The following is a 23,719-nucleotide window of genomic DNA, read 5'->3' as shown; positions in this document are numbered from 1 at the left end:
ATCTTTCACCTTTCCCTTGCAGTAAACTTTGATGTCCTCAGCACTGCAATCCTGGCTCTCCGTCAGCTTAATGCAGGCACACACCTCCATTCCCATACGCCCACCCTTTATCCCTATCACCTGAGAGAGAGAGCAAGAAAGAAACAACATTAGCTGTCCTTAGTCTACAGCCACTGACAAAAGGACAACATTTCCCTATAAAACTATCCCTCTGCTTCTGTTCAAGCAAATACAAACAAACAGATACAGAATTAACCTGTGTTTCCTGGACTTTAGGGCGGGTGTGTAGGAACTGCTCAATCTCAGCTGGGTGTATGTTCTCCCCTCCTTGGATGATCATGTCCTTGATTCAGTAGCCATACTTGTCGAGACTGGCAAAGTCACTGCATATTGGTGTAAGGAGGACACGTGTGACACTTTAGTTAAAGGAGAGACATTAGTGTTTGGGAGGGGTCTGGGACCAGACATGTCCACTCACCCAGCCTTAAACCAGTGGTCTTTGGTGATGCACTCGTCTGTCTTGGCAACGGTCTTCCCAGTACTCCAGCATCATCCAGTAGCCCCTGAGAAGGCTTGAGGTCTCCAGAGCCAGGGTCAACTACCTTAGCCTGAGAAACAGCAGTGGTAAGAACAACAGGGTGTGACTCTCAAGGTACCACAAGGTAATAAAATCATGCGCGCAGCAGTTCTATGTTTGTGCATAAGACATGTACATGTGTAGACATGCTTAATAGACATAGCTTGGAAGAAAGGCATTTCACTGTACTCTTGCACGTGACAATAAAACTGTAACTTTTATTATCCAAGAAGTATATTTAAGTTGAAGACATTCAAACATATTCACATAAATGACTCAGGTGGATGAGACGTACCTCTAAGTTATTGGTAATGCATCCAAGTGTGTGACTTTCTCGCCAAGTTGTCTAATGGGAAGCCACAGAATGTCACGGGGCTGTTCTCCATAGTTCCATGGGCAATCTGTCAATCAAAAAAGAAACCACACCGTTAGAGCTCAATTAAACATACAGTATCACCACACCGCTATTCATGACTATCTACAACCCTGTCAAAAGTGATGTTATTTGCAGAGGTAGTCGGGTAAGGTGACTGAGGGGGCATGGAAAAGTATGTCTGTATGCCAGTGCCCACTGTCTGGTGGAGAGTTCCCTGTCAGCGCTGGAACTATGCTGTTCACACACCGGGCCCAGCTGAGTCAGCAGGCCAGGGCATGGGAGCACAGTGAGGTGTCACTGTTTACATCCATGAGTGAGTCCTCCTGATAACCTTTTCTTGATAACTGGTTTTAAATTGACACGTTTTAACTAGGTCAACTTGTAAATTGAGTGAAGTGACGACAAAGACTTTGGCATCTGGACCAATGGAGAGTCAGCAGCGGTAACAGCCTTTGACGCGCTTGCTAGATGATTGATCTGCTGCCACATGAGCCCATCCCTCTGAGGGTGAAATTTTCAACTCACAGGTGTAAGTCCAGTAGTGATGGAGTGGCTGAGTAGGGTCATGACTGCTGAACAAAGAAGCATTGCAGGAGCTGTTTGGGGATGTGGACGGTGAGAAATTCACTCGGACAGCCAGGAGAAAGATGTTCCCGATAAACCGCTAGATTTGTTGAGTAAACTCAAGATTTCACTTATCATGAGAGTGTCCATCGGATTCATAAACGCACCCGTTGTTGTGAATTGAAAAGGAGTCCAGCCGCTTGCCAACCATCTGGGGATGATTACGGGCTCCTTTTCCTCCGACCGCAGACTGAAAAACAATAGACATCTGGAACCCTAAACACTGCCACCTTAACCTCTTACCTGCCGTCTGACTGCACACTCACTAACTCACTCAGGCAAATATTTAATAAATGACTTTAGAAATATCTCAATGACCACGGCCAGTGGAGGGCTCCTTATCTACCCAACAAAAACCCAGGTAACCTGTATAGGTATACAGACCATTGCTACTGTATAGTGGCAGTCAAAAGTGCATGAACCACCAAGACACTGTATTTGATAACTTCTTGAGAGTGCAATGTTTACACAATTGTTCTGCTTATATTACTAAAATGACCAAGTATTAACTAGAGATCATTTGCGTGCTAAACATAACAAGCAACAGAAAATGATGCACACACACAAACTATTTGCTTAAATGTCTCATGCAGAAGATCTGAAAGCTTTTTACAAAGTTTAACCAGAAGTTAGTCAAATTGATTGACTACGGTCAGTGGAAGATCCTGACCTGTCCTCCTGCATGTGCAGGGTTAAACTGTCAAAGACACTTGACTTCCCCTTGCAGCCCCGCGGTCTCCACGTAACACCCTGGCAAGCCCTTCTCAGTTTTTTTCCTTAAATAAATGTTATAAATAGTGCTGTGTTCTGTTGACTGCCGTGCCGTCCTCCTCTCAAAGCCCGGAGTGAATATTTTTTGCGCTGCCCTCCTCTCTCAGTCACGTGCACTCTCACTCTCCCCCTATTTCACACCATCTCACCTCTTGCCTTCCCTCTCTGAATCCTCTCTCTTTCTATCTCCCTAAGTCTTTCTGGAGGAATTTCTAGCTTAGAGTGCCTGTCAAGCAGTAAGAAGAAGCTCTCAAGAAGACAGAAGACAGACAAGGTGGAGAGACTGAGCAGAGTAGTGGCGTCAGTATGCCGTGTGTGAGCTTCCTGTTGGTGGGGACTTGCTTGCTGGTCCTCGGCCCGGCTGTTTGGGGCGCCCCCAGCCAGTGCCCGGCTCAGTGTCACTGCCATGGGGACCTGCAGCATGTCATCTGTGACAACGTGGGGCTGAAGAAGATCCCGCAGGTGTCCGAGGCCACCCGTCTGCTCAACCTGCAAAGGAACAACCTGGGCAGCCTGCCCACCGGCTCCTTCGCCAGCAGCAAGGGTCTCATCTCGTTGCACATGCAGCACTGCCAGCTCAAGGAGATTGGTGGCCAGGCCTTCAAGGGACTCAAGAAGCTAATCTACCTCTACCTGTCCAACAACGAGATCACCAGCATCAAGCCAGGTGCCTTCGAGGACCTCACCGAGCTCACTTACCTCTACCTGGATGGCAACCGCATCAGCGACCTGCCTAAGGGAATCTTCTCACCCATGATCAACCTGTTCATCCTGCAGCTCAACGACAACAAGCTGCGTGACATCAAGCCAGGCACCTTCGCCGGAGCCAAAGACCTGCGCTGGCTGCACATGAGTGGCAATGAGATGAACTCGCTGCAGCCGGGCTCTCTGGACGACGTGGAGAATCTGGCCATCCTGCACCTGGACAGGAACAGGCTGTCCACCTATCCTGGCCTGGCCATGAGCAAGCTGAGAGTGGTGGAGGAACTGAGCCTGGCCAAGAACCCCCTGAGGAGCATCCCCGACAACGCCTTCCAGAGCTTCGGACGCTACATGGAGAAGCTGCACTTGGATGGCATGGGGCTGGAAAAGGTCAGTCTCATATTGTTTAAGGGGAGGGGGGTACTTTTATGGCTGCACAAAGAGCTTATTGATTTGGGAAGGGAGAGAGTTTGGCAATTGAGAGTTTAAGACAGGGCTGCCCAACCCTCTTCCTGGAGATCTACTGTCCTGTAGGTTTTCAGTCCAACACTAATTTAGCATATCTGATTCAGATAGTTAAGGTCTTGTTGACAGGCTAGTTAAGGTCTTGTTGACAGGCAGCTAATTAGCAGAATCAGGTGTGTTAAATTAGGGTTGGATTGAAAACCCACAGGACGGTATATCTCCAGGAAGAGGGTTGGGCAGCCCTGGTTTAAGAGTAGCGCAATGCAATAGTAGGATGGCGTAGAAGCAGTATATGATTCTATTACTATGAGAGAGCATTGCAAGTTTAATTTCATGCAACACAGGTCTCAACGATTAGAGGCACCATGAGCCATTCGGTAGATATAAAAAACTGTATTCTTGTCCTAAAAATTCTAGCAGCCCTGCGGATTAGGGAGGCTTGTTGTTTGTTTGTTTTGGTTCTGGCTTGCCATATTTCATTTGCTTATGTATATGTACATTCTGGCTAGACACTGGCCAACTCCCCATTTTCCAGTAGTCCAAAGTTGTTTCTCTTCTCCCAGTTCCGTGGTCACATACTGTAGGCCAAGGGCAGGTGGTAATGGGAGGTGGTTTAGCCGATCTCTGCCATTCATCATATTTTGACTGACCTTTCAGGTTTACGAGAGCGCAGGATACGGAGACAATTTTTATGCTTTGGTTGTTGTGCTTTCGCCCCATCTGTCTCATTGTATGGTAATAAAATCCTTATGATGACTTATCCACCCATATGGGAAGAAAGCAGGCCACACGTGGTCAGGATGAGACCAGCGGGATCTCTGTGTCTGGTTGTTGAAAAACGTTCTACTTGTGATGTGCCACTGTACTGTAGATGCCTTGCTTAAAATTGTTTTTTTTCTGCTTCCCTGATTGCGGAGTCATTAACCAGGTTTCCATCCAACCAATCGGGAAAGGGGCTCCCAAGTGGCATAGCTGTAAGGCACTGCATGTCAGTGCTAGAGTCATCTCTACAGATACCCTGGCTCAAATCCAGGCTGTTTCACAACCGGCTGTGATTGGGAGTCCCATAGGGCGGCGCACAATTGGCCCAGTGTCGTCCGGGTTTGGCCGGTGTAGGCCATCATTGTAAATAAGAATTTGTTCTTAACCAACTTGCCAAGTTAAATAAAGGTTAAGTAAAAAATAAAAAAATAAATGCAGTTTATTAGGCTACAGATGAAAGAAGTTGTGGTGAAGGTGATAAGCTTGATGCTCCTTTCCAATAAATATCAAGGGTCTTAAATCTGGTGACATGATGATCGATGCTTGGCTGCAGTTTGACAGATACAAATAATATTGCTCTTGTCCATAGTAATCTCATTATGTAGGTTGCGTACCCGCACATTTTTATATATATACACTGCTCAAAAAAATAAAGGGAACACTAAAATAACACATCCTAGATCTGAATGAATGAAATATTCTTATTAAATACTTTTTACTTTACATAGTTGAATGTGCTGACAACAAAATCACACAAAAATGATCAATGGAAATCAAATTTATCAACCCATGGAGGTTGGTGGAGGCACACTCAAAATTAAAGTGGAAAACCACACTACAGGCTGATCCAACTTTGATGTAATGTCCTTAAAACAAGTCAAAATGAGGCTCAGTAGTGTGTGTGGCCTCCACGTGCCTGTATGACCTCCCTACAACGCCTGGGCATGCTCCTGATGAGGTGGCGGATGGTCTCCTGAGGGATCTCCTCCCAGACCTGGACTAAAGCATCCGCCAACTCCTGGACAGTCTGTGGTGTAACGTGGCGTTGGTGGATGGAGCGAGACATGATGTCCCAGATGTGCTCAATTGGATTCAGGTCTGGGAACGGGCAGGCCACCATAGCATCAATGCCTTCCTCTTGCAGGAACTGCTGACACACTCCAGCCACATGAGGTCTAGCATTGTCTTGCATTAGGAGGAACCCAGGGCCAACTGCACCAGGATATGGTCTCACAAGGGTCTGAGGATCTCATCTCGGACCTAATGGCAGTCAGGCTACCTCTGGCGGCCCATGGAGGGCTGTGCGGCCGCCCCCAAAGAAATGCCACCCCACACCAGACTGAACCCACCGCCAAACCGGTCATGCTGGAGGATGTTGCAGGCAGCAGAACGTTCTCCACGGCGTCTCCAGACTGTCACGTCTGTCACATGTGGTCAGTGTGAACCTGCTTTCATCTTGTGAAGAGCACAGGGCGCCAGTGGCGAATATGCCAATCTTGGTGTTCTCTGGCAAATGCGCAAACGTCCTGCACGGTGTTGGGCTGTAAGCACAACCCCCACTGTGGACGCTCGGCCCTCATACCACCCTCATGGAGTCTGTTTCTGACCGTTTGAGCAGACACATGCACATATTGTGGCCTGCTGGAGGTCATTTTGCAGGGCTCTGGCAGTGCTCCTCCTGCTCCTCCTTGCACAAAGGCGGAGGTAGCGGTCCTGCTGCTGGGTTGTTGCCCTCCTACGGCCTCCTCCACGTCTCCTGATGTACTGGCCTGTCTCCTGGTAGCGCCTCCATGCTCTGGACACTACCTGACAGACACAGCAAACCTTCTTGCTACAGCTCGCATTGATGTCCATCCTGGATGAGCTGCACTACCTGAGCCACTTGTGTGGGTTGTAGACTCCGTCTCATGCTACCACTAGAGTGAAAGCACCGCCAGCATTCAAAAGTGACCAAAACATCAGCCAGGAAGCATAGGAACTGAGAAGTGGGTCTGTGGTCACCACCTGCAGAACCACTCCTTTATTGGGGGTGTCTTGCTAATTGCCTATAATTTCCACCTGTTGTCTATTCCATTTGCACAACAGCATGTGAAATTTATGTCAATCAGTGTTGCTTCCTAAGTGGACAGTTTGATTTCACAGAAGTGTGATTGACTTGGAGTTAAATTGTGTTGTTTAAGTGTTCCCTATTTTTTTTGAGCAGTGTATATATATTTTTTAACGAGCAAGTCAGTTAACAAATTCTTATTTACGTTGATGGCCTACCGGGGAACAGTGGATTAACTGCCTTGTTCAGGCGCAGAACGACAGATTTTTACCTTGTCAGCTCGGGGATTCAATCCAGCAACCTTTCGGTTACTGGCCCAACGCTTTAGCCATTAGGCTATCTGTCGCCCCTGAATTCACTGTATCTGTGAGCTGTTGTGCTAAGACTTAGCGCATGTGCTAAGACCAGACTGTGTGACATTTGCTATATAACGCAACAGTTTTTGTGACAAATCCATCAGTGGCAGTTAAAAATGTGATGGAACCCCATTTTTCATTCGGTACATGGGAATTTAAGGTGGAAAAATGTGCATATTGTTTTATGCAGATTTTTGAATATTCACATGAAAATCGGTCACAAATTGGATGGAAACCTAGCTACTGACATATTTTTAAACTGACGATTATCACGGGTGCTTCCCGAGGGTTTGGAAAGCGGCCCATGTGCTCCTCTCCACAAAGGTGGTGACCCTCCGACCAAAATAATTATTGCCCCATCTCAAAAATGTCTAGCAAACTTTTTTGAATCATTAATCAAATCAAATCAAAGTTATTTGTCACGTGCGCCGATACAACAGCGGTAGTAGACCTTACAGTGAAATGCTTACTTACAGGCTCTAACCAATAATGCAAAAAAGGTGTTAGGTGAACAATAGGTAAGTAAAGAAATAAAACAACAGTAAAAAGACAGTCTATATACAGTAGCGACGCTATAAAAGTAGCGAGGCTACATACAGACACCGGTTAGTCAGGCTGATTGAGGTAGTATGTACATGTAGATATGGTTGAACAGAGAGTAGCAGTAGCCTAAAAGAGGGGTTGGCGGGTGGTGGGTGGCGGGTGGCGGGACACAATACAGATAGCCCGATTAGCCAATGTGCTGGGGCACTGGTTGGTCGGGCCAATTAAGGTAGTATGTACATGAATGTATAGTTAAAGTGACTATGCATATATGATAAACAGAGAGTAGCAGCAGCGTAAAAAGAGGGGTTGGGGAGGGTTGGGGGGGCACACAATGCAAATAGTCCGGGTAGCCATTTGATTACCTGTTCAGGAGTAAAAACTGTTGAGAAGCCTTTTTGTCCTAGACTTGACACTCCGGTACCGCTTGCCATGCGGTAGTAGAGAGAACAGTCTATGACTGGGGTGGCTGGGGTCTTTCACAATTTTTGGGCCTTCCTCTGACACCGCCTGGTGTAGAGGTCCTGGATGGCAGGCAGCTTAGCCCCAGTGATGTACTGGGCAGTACGCACTACCCTCTGTAGTGCCTTGTGGTCAGAGGCCGAGCAATTGCCGTACCAGGCAGTGATGCAACCAGTCAGGATGCTCTCGATGTTGCAGCTGTAGAACCTTTTGAGGATCTCAGGACCCATGCCAAATCTTTTAAGTTTCCCGAGGGGGAATAGGCTTTGTCGTGCCCTCTTCACGACTGTCTTGGTGTGTTTGGACCATTCTAGTTTGTTGTTGATGTGGACACCAAGGAACTTGAAGCTCTCAACCTGCTCCACTACAGCCCCGTTGATGAGAATGGGGGCGTGCTCGGTCCTCCTTTTCCTGTATAATCATAATCATCTCCTTAGTCTTGGTTACGTTGAGGGATAGGTTGTTAATCTGGCACCACCAGGCCAGGTCTCTGACCTCCTCCCTATAGGCTGTCTCGTCGTTGTCAGTGATCAGGCCTACCACTGTTATGTCGTCTGCAAACTTCATGATGATGTTGGAGTCGTGCCTGGCCATGCAGTCGTGGGTGAACAGGGAGTACAGGGGGGGACTGAGCACGCACCCCTGTGGAGCGCCAGTGTTGAGGATCAGTGTGGCAGATGTGTTGCTATCTACCCTCACCACCTGGGGGCGGCCCGTCAGGAAGTCCAGGATCCAGTTGCAGAGGGAGGTGTTTAGTCCCAGGATCCTTAGCTTACTGATGAGCTTTGAGGGTACTATGGCGTTGAACACTGAGCTGTAGTCAATTAATATTATTCTCATATAAGTGTTTCTTTTGTCCAGGTGTGAAAGGGCAGTGTGGAGTGCAATAGAGATTGCATCATCTGTGGATCTGTTTGGGCGGTATGCAAATTGGAGTGGGTCTAGGGTTTCTGGGATAATGGTGTTGATGTGAGCCATTACCAATCTTTCAAAGCACTTCATGGCTACGGATGTGAGTGCTACGGGTCTGTAGTCATTTAGGCAGGTTGTCTTTGTGTTCTTGGGCACAGGGACTATGGTGGTCTGCTTGAAACATGTTGGTATTACAGACTCAATCAGGGACATGTTTAAAATGTCAGTGAAGACACCTGCCAGTTGGTCAGCACATGCCCGGAACACACGTCCTGGCCCTGTGTTTTTTCTGATGATGTCAAGTCAGGTTTCCTAGATATTACAAAAGGTATCCCACAGGGATCGATTTTAGGTCCTGTATTTTTTACTGTCTATATAAACAATGTTGGTATATCTGCAAAAACAATTAACATAAACCTATATGCAGATGCCATTGTTGTGTGTGCTATTGCATCCACGGTTGACCAGCCTCTTATTTCAATCTGTCTTCATTTCTTTGCAGAAAGCCTTTGTTGAACTGAAATTGGTACTTAATGCAGGTAAACCAAGTATACATGTTATTCTCCCAACCACATAAAAATGTATCTGAGGATTTATGCATATGTACATTGGATGGCGCCCTCATTGATCATGTCCCTGCTTATAAATATCTGAGCATCTGGATTGATGAAAATCTATCTTTCAAAAAGCATGTTGACGAGTTACAGTAGTTAAGAATTAAAATGGGCTTATTTTATACGAATAGGTCATGCCTTTCATTAAATAGCACAAAACAAATCATTCAGTCAACATTCATACTGGTTATAAACTATGGGGATATTGTCTATATGAATGTAGCTGCTACTGTATTGAAGCCATCGGGCGCAGTTTATCATAGCGCACTACACTTTATTACAGGCAATAGGTTCCATACACATCACTATACTCTTTATCAGAAAGTAGGCTGGCCCTCTTTAAAACTTTGTAGATCGATGCATTGCACTCGTTCTTTATAAAGCCTCCTGCATAAACTTCCGCCATACCTTACTTCATTGTTAACTGATAGACTTACGAGATTCCAGACCCGGTCTCAGGGATGGCTAACTCCGGAGATTCCTTTGATCTCCACTGAGTTAGGTCGATCTGCTTTTAGTTTTTTTGCACCTTGCTCTCCAAGGTTCTCTAAAATTGGATGAATCGGTGCCTCTAGGGCAATTCAAAAGGCTGATTGAGGACCTTTTTACTGAACAACGTGTTTATTTTCTATGGTTGCGTTTTGCTTTTAGTGTATTGATGTGTATATTGATGTGTATTATTCATGTGTTTCGTGTATATTGATGCTTTTGATGTGTATTGATGTGTATGCAGGGCTCATCTGAGAAAGAGACTTGGTCTCAGCATGACTCCCGGTTGGAAAATAAAAACACACAAAAAAAAAACTGTTGATTGTGTTCTTTGATCCTGATTGCTCTGCTCGGGGTATGGTGTGGTGAAAAGAGAGCATCTTTCAAAGGTCAAGGTTATTATAGTTTTGTGATATTTCTATTAATTTTTCGATTTTTATTTGAATTCAGTTTAGTTTCAGTTAGTTTTCATTTAGTAAAAATATTTCTATATAGTTTTTATATTATTTAGTTGCAGTGTTGGATAGAAAGCATTGCCTGGGAGGCTACATTTTGTTGTATAGTTTCTTTTTGTATTTTTTTATTTGGAGGGGGGGGGTCACATCTTGCAACTGGGGGGGGCAGTAATACGTACGGTGATGGGTCAGGTCATAGATTAGGGGTTCTGTTAAATCCACATCACATAAGATCAGCTTTACAGCGTGATTAAAATTTAAAGGCAATGTTTCCACTTTAGCGGAGACACCATTCACGGTAAACGCTGCATATGTCAGCTCAATCTGAAATGACCTTACAATTTCAATCGCAGATTCTCTAACGCTGAAGCGTTGAATAGAGCCCTAGATTTAAAAGGAATAGCGCCGAGACTGGTGCAAAAAATATGCCGAAAGGGAACTCTCTCGCCCATGTTTACACCAATCGAATGCTTTTTAACTTTTGTAGTACATGTAAGTACAATCAAGTTAGCTACCTAGCAGATTTTTTTCCATGTTAGCTAGGCCTATTTGTAACATCACCATCTCCTAGCCATATTTACCCGCTAGATTCAGTAGCTTGAAAACCCCATTAGATCTAGAAAAAAAACTAAAACATAACATAATTCATGATGGTTTTTATTTAACTTTTTTGGGGGGAGGCAAACATAGTTTCAGTATAGTGTTAGTTTTTCAAATGGGTTAATTATTTCCTATCAGTTTACAAAATATTTTTTTCTTGATTAGTTTTAGTTTTAGTTTAAGTTTACTCTGCATCTGAGATTGTGTGGGTCTGGAGTTTTGCACAGTGGTAGAGAGCATTGGTGTTTTAGTATTGTGTAGCTCCATTCCCATATGTAGTTGGTTGGTGGACAGTTGGTGTTGAAGATTGGATTCATGTCCAATCTAGCTTTGTGAGGACAAGAAGTGATGTTGGAGGGCTGAGGTCCCTGCTCTTTACATTAAGGAAATACATGGGAATGATATGGGCAGCATGTACATCTTCCCAACTGGGAGATTCCAAACAATCACCTAGTAGCATCATTACAAACCGCTGGTATGGACCACACTCTTCAGCATGTACTGTAAACCCAAACACACCGTCAGACAGGGGTTCCCCAAGGCACATACAGAAAGCCCAAGATATCATTGACCATACAGTGAGGGGGCGGTGTTGACGCAGTGATGGATCATTCCTGAGGTTCACGTTGGTGTTTGAGGTGGGTGACTGCCTCATGACACTTAAATGGTGCAGTCTGAAGAGGCTTTTAAGATCTGGCTAGTTTCCATCCTTTGGGGAGTCACTATTTACAAATCGAGTGATGCATAGATGTCCCCTATAATCGCTCCAGTCTATGGCAGAGAAGTTTGAACTATCATACAGACACCCCAAGGCTACAGAGTTCATGGAACAACAGCAGGCACAGTCCAGGTAGCACTGGAAATGGTTTCCTATCTAGAGATAACACAGCCAACCCTTCACCTAGTAACTCATAGCGTAACAATGTAAAATGTAACAAGGTTGCATGATCGCTATCTCCCTCGGCTGACCAACCCCAATCAAGGCCTGAGTGGAGAGATGAGAAGGCCTCGAGAGAGACTCAGATGAGAGCTTTTCTGCCTAATTCCCAATGAACACACTGCCCGTTATAACTCCATATACTGACGGAGGGACTACCTTGCTGCATACATTCCAAACTCAAAGTTTATTCAACACTAGGAGTGAATCTAATATTTGAGTGTACAGTATCCACGCTACAGTATGAAGACATCTCTCTGGCAGACTGTATACCTGTGAGTTAGAGTGAGGGAAAAGCAGCGGGAGATGTCGAGGTTTTGGGGTGGCGGGGAACATGGTTATTTTGAAGGTGTTTTGTTTTTGCTTGGCCATATCCAAGCATGTCCCAGCCTAATTCTTACACAAGTGTTATTTTCAGCTTTGTGCATTTTTTTGCCCTCAGCACGAGGATCCTACAAACAGGTCAGTAAGGTTTAGGAGAGAGGTAAATAGAGGCAGGGTGTTCCGTGGCCCATGAAGGACAAGTATTTTTAGCTTGTACATCGCCCCTCAGTTGAATGGACAATTGGGCCCTTTGCAAGCCTTCCTGGTAGAGGAGTGGCTCAGAGAGAGAGGGAGCGTGAGAGAGAGAGAAAGCATGAGAGAGTGTGAGAGAGAGAGAGAGCGTGAGAGAGAGAGCGAGAGGAGAGAGAAGAGAGAGCGAGAGAGAGAGAGCGAGAGAGAGAGAGCGAGAGAGAGCAGAGAGCGAGAGAGTGAGAGAGAGAGAGCGAGAGAGAGAGAACGAGAGCGAGAGAACGAGAGCGAGCGAGAGAGAGAGCGAGAGAGCGAGAGCGAGCGGAGAGAGGCGAGAGAGAGCGAGAGCGAGAGAGAGCGAGAGGAGAGCGAGCGAGAGAGAGAGCGAGGAGTGAGAGAGAGAGAAGCGAGAGAGAGAGAACGAGAGGCGAGAGAAGCGAGAGCGAAGCGAGAGAGAGAGCGAGAGAGAGCGAGAGAGAGCGATGCGAGAGAGAGCGAGAGAGAGCGAGAGCGAGAGAGAGCGAGAGAGAGCGAGCGAGAGAGAGAGCGAGAGAGAGAGAGAGAGAGAGAGAGAGCAACCTGGCCATGCTGGAAGTCATCCATCTTCCATTGCCTCAAATTACCAGAAATATCCACCTCGGTGCTCGCGAACCTCCGCAGTGGAAATTTCCAAAAAGACGCCTCAATCAATAGCTTCATCTCTTATAGACATACATAACTCATCCCCCCAAAGCAAAGCCCACCCTCCTCTCACAGCTGCCCCCGGACCTCCTTCCTTCCCTCTCTCCTCCTGCTAGAAGGCTAAGAGCCAAACTTGACATGGTGAGCATCAGTTCATCTTGCACCTCTGTGAAGTTTTTAGCGGCCTCACAAACGCATATGAAGTTTAGGAGAAGAGAGGGGTGAGACAGTCAAGTTTACATAAGCAACGCTGCAGGAACCAGTTATGAGTGGAGGCTTTCATGACAGAGTGACTCTGCTGTAGGAAAAAAAAAGAAAAGGATTCCCTCTACCAAACATCTCGGTCTGCCCTCTGACAGATATTATGGATGAGGTCTAACTACAAAGGTAGAACAAATTCTACATCCATCTATCAGCAGGCTTGGTGTGACCTCAATGCCCTGTGAGAGTGTCTCAGTCGGTAGAGCATGGCGTTTACAATACAGGGGTTGTGGGTTCGATTCCCATGGGGGACCCGTACGAAAATGTATGCACTCACTACTTACTGTAAGTCGCTTTGGAGAAAAGCTTCTGCTAAATGAAAGGGGAGATTTACCTGATATACTGGTTGATTTTAGGGATTTCAATAGTTGAATTTAGGGATGTCAAATGAGCCGTGGGAAGCTATTATACATGCAATTAATTACTTTTGAAGGACAAGACTGTTCTTGGTTATGTTTTGAATATCTTGTCAAAGTCGATCTCTTTTAATGAAACTAAAAAGCCTCTTATACTGTGTCTGTGTCTCTGCCTCTAGTTCTCTGACGCTGCATTCAACGGAGTGACGGCCATCAAGTCTCTGCACCTGGACAACAACAAGCTCAAGTCCCTCCCCAACAGCCTGGAGTTCACCACTATCACCAACCTCACGCTCTCCAACAACCCCTGGAGCTGCACCTGCACGCTTGCCCCTCTGCGCAAGTAAGGAGCTCATATTTAACCTGGCTAACAAGCCAAACGTGGTAGCCATATTGTACCACACTTTTCCTCCAGTAATTGGAAAATGTCCCGTCCTTTTCCAAGACCCTGTGTCTAATTCTCTCTGTTTCCCCCCACTAGGTGGATGGACTCTAGCCGCCAGCGCCCTGATGCGCTCTGTGTCTCTCCGTCCTCACAGAGAGGAAAGCAGATCAGAGACAGCTCTGCCTTCAGCAGCTGCAAAGTCAAGACAAAGAGAGCCAAGAAGGGCACGCGCCATTAAAAGAGGTAATCTGACCGGTGATGACTCGACAAATTACAAAACGAGTCCGCAAATAGGCAAGTTAAACCTCAGTTAAGTGAATTTATGAGCTGAAGCTAGCAAGCTTCCCACTGGACACAAACTGGTTGAATCAACGTTGTTTCAATGTAATTTGTCATCGTATTGTGTAGTGGAATTCATGTGGAAAATACATTGGATTTGAAAAAGGTCTTCAACCTAAACTGTTGTTTTGAGGGTGAAATTTCAAGCACAGGATTGTCATCATGTTAACCAAATTTCAACATAGAAAACCCTATAAAATATGTTGAATTTGTACCATTAAAACCATGTCAGATCTTCAACGTTATATCCACTATCAGAAAAAAACTATGGGCTGGATAATTGATTTATCTACAGCTACCCTATGGTCTCCCATCCAGGGTTTTAACCAAGCACAGCCCAGCTCTGATATTTTCACTGACTATTACCAATGTGCTATTGTGAGAATGATAGTTGAGAGATCTCCACTTAAAAATAAAATTCATTTGACCAGCCACGAGTGGAGCAGCGGTCTAAGGCACTGCATCGCAGTGCTGATGTGCCACTGTAGCCTCGGGTTTGATCCCAGGCTGTTACAGCCGGCCGTGACCGGAAGCCCCATGGGGTGATGCACAATTGGCAAGGTGTCGTTAGGGGAGGGTTTGGCCGGGGGGGGGGGATTTCCTTGGCTCATCGTGCTCTAGCGACTCCTTGTGGCGACCGGGTACCTGCAAGCTGAACTTGGTTGTCAGTTGGATGGTGTTTTCGCCGACACATTGGTGCAGCTGGCTTCCAGGTTAAGCGAGCAGTGTGTTAAGAAGCAGTGCGGCTTGGCAGGTCATGTTTCAGAGGACGTATGACTCTCGACCTTCGCCTATCCCTAGTCCGTGCAGCGATGAGACAAGATCGTATCACGAAATTGGGGATAAAAAGTAATTCCAAAGGGTAGGTTTAACTTCTACTTGCACACCATCCCGGATCCGGGAGCACCCCCCACAGTAAAAAAGCTGACTAGCATAGCCTAGCATAGCGTCACAAGTAAATACTAGCATCTAAATATCATTAAATCACAAGTCCAAGACACCAGATGAAAGATACACATCTTGTGAATCCAGCCATCATTTCTGATTTTTAAAATGTTTTACAGGGAAGACACAATATGTAAATCTATTAGCTAACCACGATAGCAAAAGACACAACTTTTTTTCCCACAATTTTTTTCCTGCATGTAGCTATCACAATTTCGACCAAATAAAGATATATATAGCCACTAACCAAGAAACAACTTCATCAGATGACAGTCTGATAACATATTTATTGTATAGCATATGTTTTTTTAGAAAAATGTGCATATTTCAGGTATAAATCACAGTTCTACATTGCAGCTGCAATCTGAAATAGTGCCGAAGCAGCCAGAATAATTACAGAGACCAACGTCAAATACCGAAATACTCATCATAAAACATTTCTGAAAAATACACAGCGTACAGCAAATGAAAGACCAACATCTTGTGAATCCAGCCAATATTTCAGATTTTTTAAGTGTTTTACAGCGAAAACACAATTTAGCATTATATTAGCTTACCACAATAGCCGGAAACACAAGCCGTTTACCAGTAGCAAAGGTTAGCGATCGTAACAATCCAGCAAAAGATATATAATTTTTGACTAACCTTGATATACTTCATCAGATGACAGTCCTGTAACATTATATTACACAATGCATATAGGTTTTGTTCGAAAATGTGCATATTTAGCAGCACAAATCGTGGTTATACAATGTGATTAGTAGCAACATTTCAGGCAATCTGGCCGGCGCCATCTTGGAGAGGCACCTAATCTAATCGATAACTAATCGTAAACTTGACAAAAAAATACAGGTTAGACAGCAAATGAAAGACACATTAGTTCTTAATGCAACCACTGTGTTAGATTTTTAAAATTAACGTTACTCGACATTCAGCGTGCGTTACAGCGAGACCATGCCTAAATCAATGGCGGACTAATAATTTTACATCTTTCCACAGATATACGAATTAACATCATAAATAGCTCTTACTTTTGGATGATCTTCCATCAGAATCTTGGGCAAGTGGTCCTTTGTCCAGAACAATCGTCTTTTGGTTGAAAGATGTCCTCTACTCCTGTAGAAATTAGCTGCTAACGCCGATGTACCGGAGAGGTGCCCAACTCGTGATAACGGCTGACAAAGAAACTCCAGAAAATCGCAATAAACTGCTATAAACTGCTATAAGTCGGTTTAAATTAACTACCTTATGATGTTTTTAAGACAAAAAACAAATTAAATCAGAGCCGGAGATATAGAACTGCTAAACCGAAAGCTTTTGAAGACGCCATGCCGGTGTCCCTCATGCGTCAGGCGCCTCGTCGAAAAGGTCGGTACTTCCGTTCCAAGAGGTTTTATACTCCCCCAGATGGTGCTATCCGCTCCATTCAAAGTCTCACCGCTTACTGACATCTAGGGGAAAGSRTATGCAGTGCATGTAGCCCCATAGCTTATAAGGGAATTTATAAACCGACCCTGGAACAGAGACCTCAATTTCAGAAATCTCACTTCTTGACAGGAAGTGTGCTGTAGAATGAGTTCTGTTTCACTCAGAGAAATAATTCAAACGGTTTTAGAAACTAGAGAGTGTTTTCTATCCAATAGTAATAATAATATGCATATTGTACGAGCAAGAATTGAGTACGAGGCAGTTTAATCTGGGAACGAAAAATCTTCAAAGTGTAAACAGCACCCCTTATTGATAGCAAATTAAATGTGACCATACTTTATCACTCAGTGCCTTGAGAAAGTATTCATACCCCTTGACTTATTCCACATTTTGTTGTGTTACAGCCTGAATTCAAAATGGATTAAATCTATTTTTTTCTCAGCCATCTGTACGTAATACCCCATAATGACAAAGTGAAAACATGTTTGTAGAAAATGTTTGCTAATTTATTGAATAAGAAATGCAGAAATATCTTATTTATACAAGTATTCACACCCCCGAGTCAATACTTTGTAGAAGCATCTTTGGCAGCAATTACAGCTGTGAGTCTTTCTGGGTAAGTCTCTAAGAGCTTTCCACACCTGGATTGTGCAACATTTGCCCATTATGTTTAAAAAAAAATTATAAATCAAGCTCTGTCAAATTGGTTGTTGATCATTGCTAGACAAGCATTTTCAGGTCTTGCAATAGATTATTCAAGTAGATTTAAGTCAAAACTGTATCTCGGCCACTCAAGAACATTCACTGTCTTCTTGGTAAGCAACTCCATAGTGGGCCTTAGGCTTTAGGTTATTGTCCTGCTAAAAGGTGAATTAATCTCCCAGTGCCTGGTGGAAGGCAGACTGAGTCAGGTTTTTCTCTAGGATTATGCCTGTGCTTAGCTCCATTCTGTTTATTTTATATCTGTAAAACTCCCCAACCCTTAACAATTACAAGCATTACCCATAACATGATGCAGCCATCACTATTCTTGAAAATATGGAGAGTGGTACTCAGTAATGTGTTGTGTTGGGTTTGCCCCAAACATAACACTTTGTATCCAGGACATAAATATATTGTTTTGCCACATTTTTTGCAATATTACTGTACTTTACTTATTGCAAACAGGATTCATGTTTTGGAATGTTTTTATTCTGTACAAGCTTACTTATTTTCAATCTGTCAATTAGGTTTGTATTGTAGAGTAACTACAATGTTGTTGAGCCATCCTCAGTTTTCTCCTATCACAGCCATTAAACTCTGTAACTGTTTTAAAGTCACCATTGTTGAAATCCCTGAGTGGTTTCCTAGGAAGGACACCTGTGTCTTTGTAGTAACTGTGTGTATTGACACACCATCTAAAGTGTAATTAATAACTTCACTATGCTCAAAGGGATATTCAATATCTGCTTTTTTTCATTTTTATCCATCTACCAATAGGTGCCCGTCTTTGCGAGTCATTGGCAAACCTCCCTGTTCTTGGTGGTTGAATCTGTGCACTGCTTGACTGAGGGACTTCACAGATAATTGTATATGTGGGGTACAGAGATGAGGTAGTCATCCACCAATCATGTTAAACACTATTATTGCACACAGAGTCCATGCAACTTATAAAGCAAATGTTCACTCCTGAACTTATTCAGGCTTGCCATAATAAACGGGTTGAATACTTTGAAAAACATAATTCCACTTTGACATTATGGGGGTGTTGTGTTAAGGCCAGTGACAAAAAAATCTCAATTCAATAGATTTTAAATTCAGGCACTAAGACAACACAATGTGGAAAAGTCAAGAGGTGTGAATACTTCCTGAAGGCACTGTATATCATCAATCATGCTATTTAGGCATATATATAATTTGCAACCCTAACAGCTATTGTTTAAATTCAACCCCGAATTCAACAAAAAAAGACAATACAATAGACTTACGATTTCAGGCGCTTGCTGATTTAAAATTGTATGATATGATATTTAGTGATACTGAATTTTATTTGGTTGTCAACGCAACCAAATATCAAGATTTGCAGGAGATGCATCTTCTGTTTGGAAAGTTTCATCTGTGCCACTGGACTTCGTCTGGCTTTAATTCCAGTTGGTCTACAAATGAATAATTGATATGTTGGATTCACTCCTCCATCCAACCAAAAAAATCAAAGTTAAAGAATAGGACTAAATCAAATCAAACTTTATTTAAAGTTGCACTAAGCAGAAATCCCTGCCCCAATCTCTGGTTGCTAAATCTCTAATAGTTTGCCTAATTTCAGTTTGTGTGACAAAATAAGCTAGTATAGTGTAGAGAACTATTGTACCATCTAAACCGCTGTGAAATATATTTTCCATAATCAAAAATATTGTTGTTTCAGCTGTTTGAAGCTGGTGTACAAACAAAACTTAAGAATGGGAAGCATAGAAATAGCTTATATAGAACTGATCTACCGCTTTAGACTTACTTTCAAGTTGAATGATAGATTTATAACTCATATTTCTATGTGATTTTGGTCACGTTGCCCAAAAATGTACATATTGCCACTTTAAAGTGCATTTAAAGTTTGATTTAGTCCTATTCTTCGATTTTATTTTGAGATGGAGACTTGAATCCAACATATCCATTATTAACTTGTCAACAAACTGGAATTAAAGCCATACTAAATCAGTGGCACAGATGGAACTATCCAAGCAGTAGATAAATCTCTTTCAAATGTTGTTTGGTTGCGTTATCACTTTTGAAATACAATAAATAACCTATTAACTTGTCAACAAGGTAACAAATGATGTGTTGGATTCACGTCTCCAACGCAAACAAAAATAAAAGTAAAAAAATAGGATTAAGCCAGTGGCTTAGATGGAACTTTCCAAGCAGTAGATACATCACATTTAAATGTTAATATTTGGTTGTGTTGTCAACCAAACACAATTCAATATTACTTTTGTAATACAGTAAATAGTATCTTACAAACAAATGTAAAATTGAACCTTAAAATGAGTCACACATCCATGGCCACATTTGAGGTTACTGTAACTATACATTTCTTCTTACGTAATCATATAAAGCATGTATGTTCAAGATAGCATGAGTACAGTAGGTCGTCACAGGTCTGTGGAGATCTTAACAATTACTGTAATAATCTGCTCAGAATCTTGACTGCCATTGATCACTTGCAATATGCACTTTTAATGTAATCTCAACTGCAATCCAGGTCATTTGGTTCTGCTATAAAATTGATAACAAATTCACAATGATAACAAATTAATCTGTTGTATAAATAAACCTAATATCTGACATTGTATTACCATTTGAACTTTGCTGTGCTTTTAATGGGTTGAAAGCGCAATGATAGACATTTGAATTGACAACTAAACCAAAAATCAGACATTGTTTTTCTTTTGGTATTTGGTTGTGCTTTAAGAAATTCAACTTGCATTTGGCTTATTGAGTGAGTTGAATGCACAGGGCATTAGGAAAGTATTCAGACCGCTTGTTCTAAAATTGATTAAATTGTTTTTTCCCCTCATCAACCTACTGTTGATGATATATACTGTAATATTTCAGTTACATATACATTTGCAAAAATGTCTGAACCTGTTTTTGCTTTGTCATTATGGGATATTGTGTATATCCCATAATGACAAAGCAAAAACAGGTTCAGACATTTTTGCAAATGTATATGTAACTGAAATATTACAGTATATATAAGTATTCAGACCCTTTACTCACTACTTTGTTGAAGCACCTTTGGCAGCGATTACAGCCTCGAGTCTTCTTGGGTATGATGCTACAAGCTTGGCACACCTGTATTTGGGGAGTTTCTCCCATTCTTCTCTGCAGATCCTCTCAAGCTCTGTCAGGTTGGATGGGGAGCGTCGCTGCACAGCTAATTTCAGGTCTCTCCAGAGATGTTAGATCAGGTTCAGGTCCGGGCTCTGGCTGGGCCATTCAAGGACATTTAGAGACTTGTCCCGAAGCCACTCCTGTGTTGTCTTGGCTGTGTGCTTAGGGTCGTTGTCCTGTTGGAAGGTAATCATTTGCCCCAGTCTGAGCGCTCTGGAGCAGGTTTTCCTCAAGGATCTGTCCGTACTTTGCGCCATTCATCTTTCCCTTGATCCTGAAAAGTCTCCCATTCCCTGCCGTTGAAAAACATCCCCACAGAATGATGCTGCCACCACCATGCTTCACCATAGGGATGGTGCCAGGTTTCCTCCAGACATGACCCTTGGCATTCAGGCCAAAGAGTTCAATATTGGTTTCATCAGACTAGAGATTCTTGTTTCTTCTGGCAAACTCCAAGCGGGCTGCCGTGTGCCTTTTACTGAGGAGTGGCTTCCACCTGGCCACTCTACCATAAAGGTCTGATTGGTTTAGTGCTGCAGAGATGGTTGTCCTTTTGGAAGGTTCTCCCATCTCCAAAGAGGAACTCTGGAGCTCTGTCAGAGTGACCATCGGGTTCTTGGTCACCTCCCTGACAAAGACCCTTCTCCCCAATTGATCAGTTTGGCCAGGCGAGCAGCACTAGGAAGAGTCTTGGTGGTTCCAAACTTCTTCCATTTAAGAATGATGGAGGCCATTGTGTTCTTGGGGACCTTCAATGCTGCGGAAATGTTTTGGTACCCTTCCCCAGATCTGTGCCTCTACACAATCCTGTCTCGGAGCTCTACGGACAATTCCTTCGACTTCATGGCTTGGTTTTTGCTCTTATATAGACAGGTGTGTGTCTTTCCAAATCATGTTCAATCAATTGAATTTACCGCAGGTGGACTGTTTTTGCTTTGTCATTATGGGGTAATGTGTGTATATTGATTTTTTTATTTAATACACTTTAAAATAAGGCTGTAATGTGGAAAAAGGGAAGGGGTCTGAATACTTTCCGAATGCACTGTAGGTTGAAATCTTATTGATCAATGTTTCAACCAAATATTACCCAATTAGCCATACTGAAATGACGTGGTGTGCCCAGCGGGTTATGAGTTTCTCAGTATCAGACTTGCGAGAGTTTAAAGTCATGAATTTACCGAAGTACATCTTGACAAAGGGTTTTGATTATTGATACACATTTCACATTTTTGCTGGTCCCTTTCAGGCTTCAATGCTTTCCTCACAGCTTGTATTCATATAAAGGTGGGAATTTGTGTGTGTAGGACACAACATGACTTTGGCTTGAGACAGTAGCACTTAATGTCGGGGGATGGTTTGGGACCTGCCTAGCTTGACGTTCTTCTTTCCCTTTCCCTGTTCTTTCCCCCAGAACTCTCTGTCTGCTCGTCAGAGTCTGTCCCCTGGCTGTTCTTTTTCCATCTTGGCCTTGGTGTCCTGTCCAGAACAGAACAGCGTGTCCCGGTCATGGCGTTGACCAGTAGGATGGCAGACTGTTTGACTTGGCTGCTGATGTTTATGTCTTTCTACAGGAGACGCTGTCTGGGGGGAAAGGCCTGTCCAGGTGACGGGCTTGGTACGTGTGCAGAGAAAGAAAGAAAGCAACTCTAACTGCTACTTCAAGACTGTCCATCTCACTATCTGCCAAATCTCAATTTCACATGTACACACAGGGAGTGATACATGACACACACACATGCACACAAAAATCACAAACAGAAAACCAAAAGGCTTACACGAAGCAGAGACTCAAGAAAACACTTGTACACAAGGGGAAGAATTGTGTGGTTCAGTTCACAGACAACATTCACACAACCCACACACACAACATACACACAACCTTTATCAATACAAACACACACCTTTCTTTCATCCCACTCTCTTTTCAACGGCTGAGGAATTTGTCAAGCATCCTACAACCAACACTCAGACAAACAGCCATGTTGACTCTCCTCGTCTCGCTCTCCCTGACGCCAGCTTTACACCTTCACCTTTCAGGACCCTGCCGCCTACTGCCACAGCAATGGCCTGCATAATTCCCCCAAATTCCCCCAAAAAACCTAAATGGAATGCTCCAGGCCAGGTCTCCCTTTATTTACTATGGGTCACTCGGCTGGTCATGTCTCGCTGTCTCGCTTTTCCTGTGAGAAATTCTCTGTCAGACTGAGGAAACATCCTGAAAGGACTGTGACCGTAAAACGGACGTCGACGTAGCGTGACCCCTCTCAAACTCTGACCAAAGGTAAACGACACATCACAGCGCAGGCGGCTGAGGACTTTTTCTGAAAGGGTTTATGAGACAACGGAGCGATGGCAGGTCAAAGTTGAGAAGGAACAGTCAGAGATGACATGAACAAAGAGAGGACTCCAGTTCTCCAGCAGTATCTTTCGTTTAAAGACTGAATACATACAAAGGACAATCTCCCTAGAGATACAATGATACTTAATTCTTACATGAATTAAGTTTAAAAGGGTTTGCAATGCATTTAAATCTGTTATCACAGGGGAAAATAGTGTACAGTTCAAAATGGATATGAGAAAAGGTGGCAGAGGTGTCATGTCTTTGACTAAATAAGTAATATACTAAATATTTTGCCTTTTCCATCCCCCCTGCTGTGGCAATGCTTCATTTGTTAGCGGACACATCCAGACACACTGTGTTCCATTTCATTTAAAGTAATTGATTGACATTGAAAAAATATACTTTTTACTGCTAAGTCAATGGATTGTCTATAAGCATCAAACACTTACCAAACTCTGTGAGTATCATAACTCTTAAGATTTGACTCTTCTTTTTTTTATGTATATTGAACATCATAAATGTATTTTTTTTCGACTTTCGGAGGTGAACAACTCACATCCAATAAACATCGAAGAAATAAAGATGTTATCTTGTCTGTCTTGATTCCATGTTCAACTACTGTGCGTAAACAGATGAACACATTAACAGAGAGACAATATCATAGGGATAGCCAACCTTACTCCTGGGGAGCTACATGGTTTGCAGGCTTTTGTCCCAGCGTAACACTAATACACCCGATTCAGCTAATCAAAATATTAATCTGTAGCTTATTAGTAGAAGCATGTGTGTTAGTGCTGGGCTAAAACAAACACATGCAGTAGAGTTGGCCAACAACCCTGCAATGATGAATCTGGAAGGACGTTTGCGTGTTAAAATGTCTCCCTCTAACGAAAAAATATATTAACTGCGCC

The 23,719-nt window shown here is 43.4% G+C and overlaps 1 protein-coding gene and 1 pseudogene across 3 annotated transcripts; one reads left to right on the top strand and one right to left on the bottom strand.

The window, feature by feature from the left end:
- LOC111968210 (medium-chain acyl-CoA ligase ACSF2, mitochondrial-like) overlaps positions 1-23,719 on the bottom strand; it is a 35,897-nt pseudogene that overhangs the window by 2,710 nt on the left and 9,468 nt on the right.
- Positions 2,404-23,389, top strand: LOC111967652 (chondroadherin). 3 transcript variants are annotated; one of them, XM_023992857.2, is made up of 4 exons: positions 2,404-3,440; positions 13,683-13,846; positions 13,985-14,131; positions 22,039-23,389. In XM_023992857.2, exons 1-3 carry the CDS (start codon positions 2,655-2,657, stop codon positions 14,124-14,126), a joined length of 1,092 nt encoding a protein of 363 aa, XP_023848625.1. In that variant the 5' UTR covers positions 2,404-2,654; the 3' UTR covers positions 14,127-14,131; positions 22,039-23,389. The 3 variants fall into 3 exon arrangements, with proteins under 3 accessions (XP_023848625.1, XP_023848626.1, XP_023848627.1); XM_023992858.2 differs by having other exon boundaries at positions 21,879-23,389; XM_023992859.2 differs by lacking the exons at positions 13,683-13,846; positions 13,985-14,131; positions 22,039-23,389 and adding an exon at positions 4,433-4,681.

This window comes from Salvelinus sp. IW2-2015, linkage group LG8, assembly GCF_002910315.2.
Source record: "Salvelinus sp. IW2-2015 linkage group LG8, ASM291031v2, whole genome shotgun sequence".
Lineage (NCBI taxonomy): Eukaryota > Metazoa > Chordata > Actinopteri > Salmoniformes > Salmonidae > Salvelinus > Salvelinus sp. IW2-2015.
The sequence above is the reverse complement of the archived record's forward strand: the minus strand, read 5'-3'. Positions and strand labels throughout refer to the sequence as shown.

Bases quoted from the DNA above. Each gene is read 5' to 3' on its own strand.
- LOC111967652 (XM_023992857.2), top strand. From the start codon at position 2,655: ATGCCGTGTGTGAGCTTCCTGTTGGTGGGGACTTGCTTGCTGGTCCTC. The intron at 3,441-13,682 runs GTCAGTCTCATA...CTCTGCCTCTAG, and splicing joins ATGGCATGGGGCTGGAAAAG to TTCTCTGACGCTGCATTCAA. The intron at 13,847-13,984 runs GTAAGGAGCTCA...TCCCCCCACTAG, and splicing joins ACGCTTGCCCCTCTGCGCAA to GTGGATGGACTCTAGCCGCC.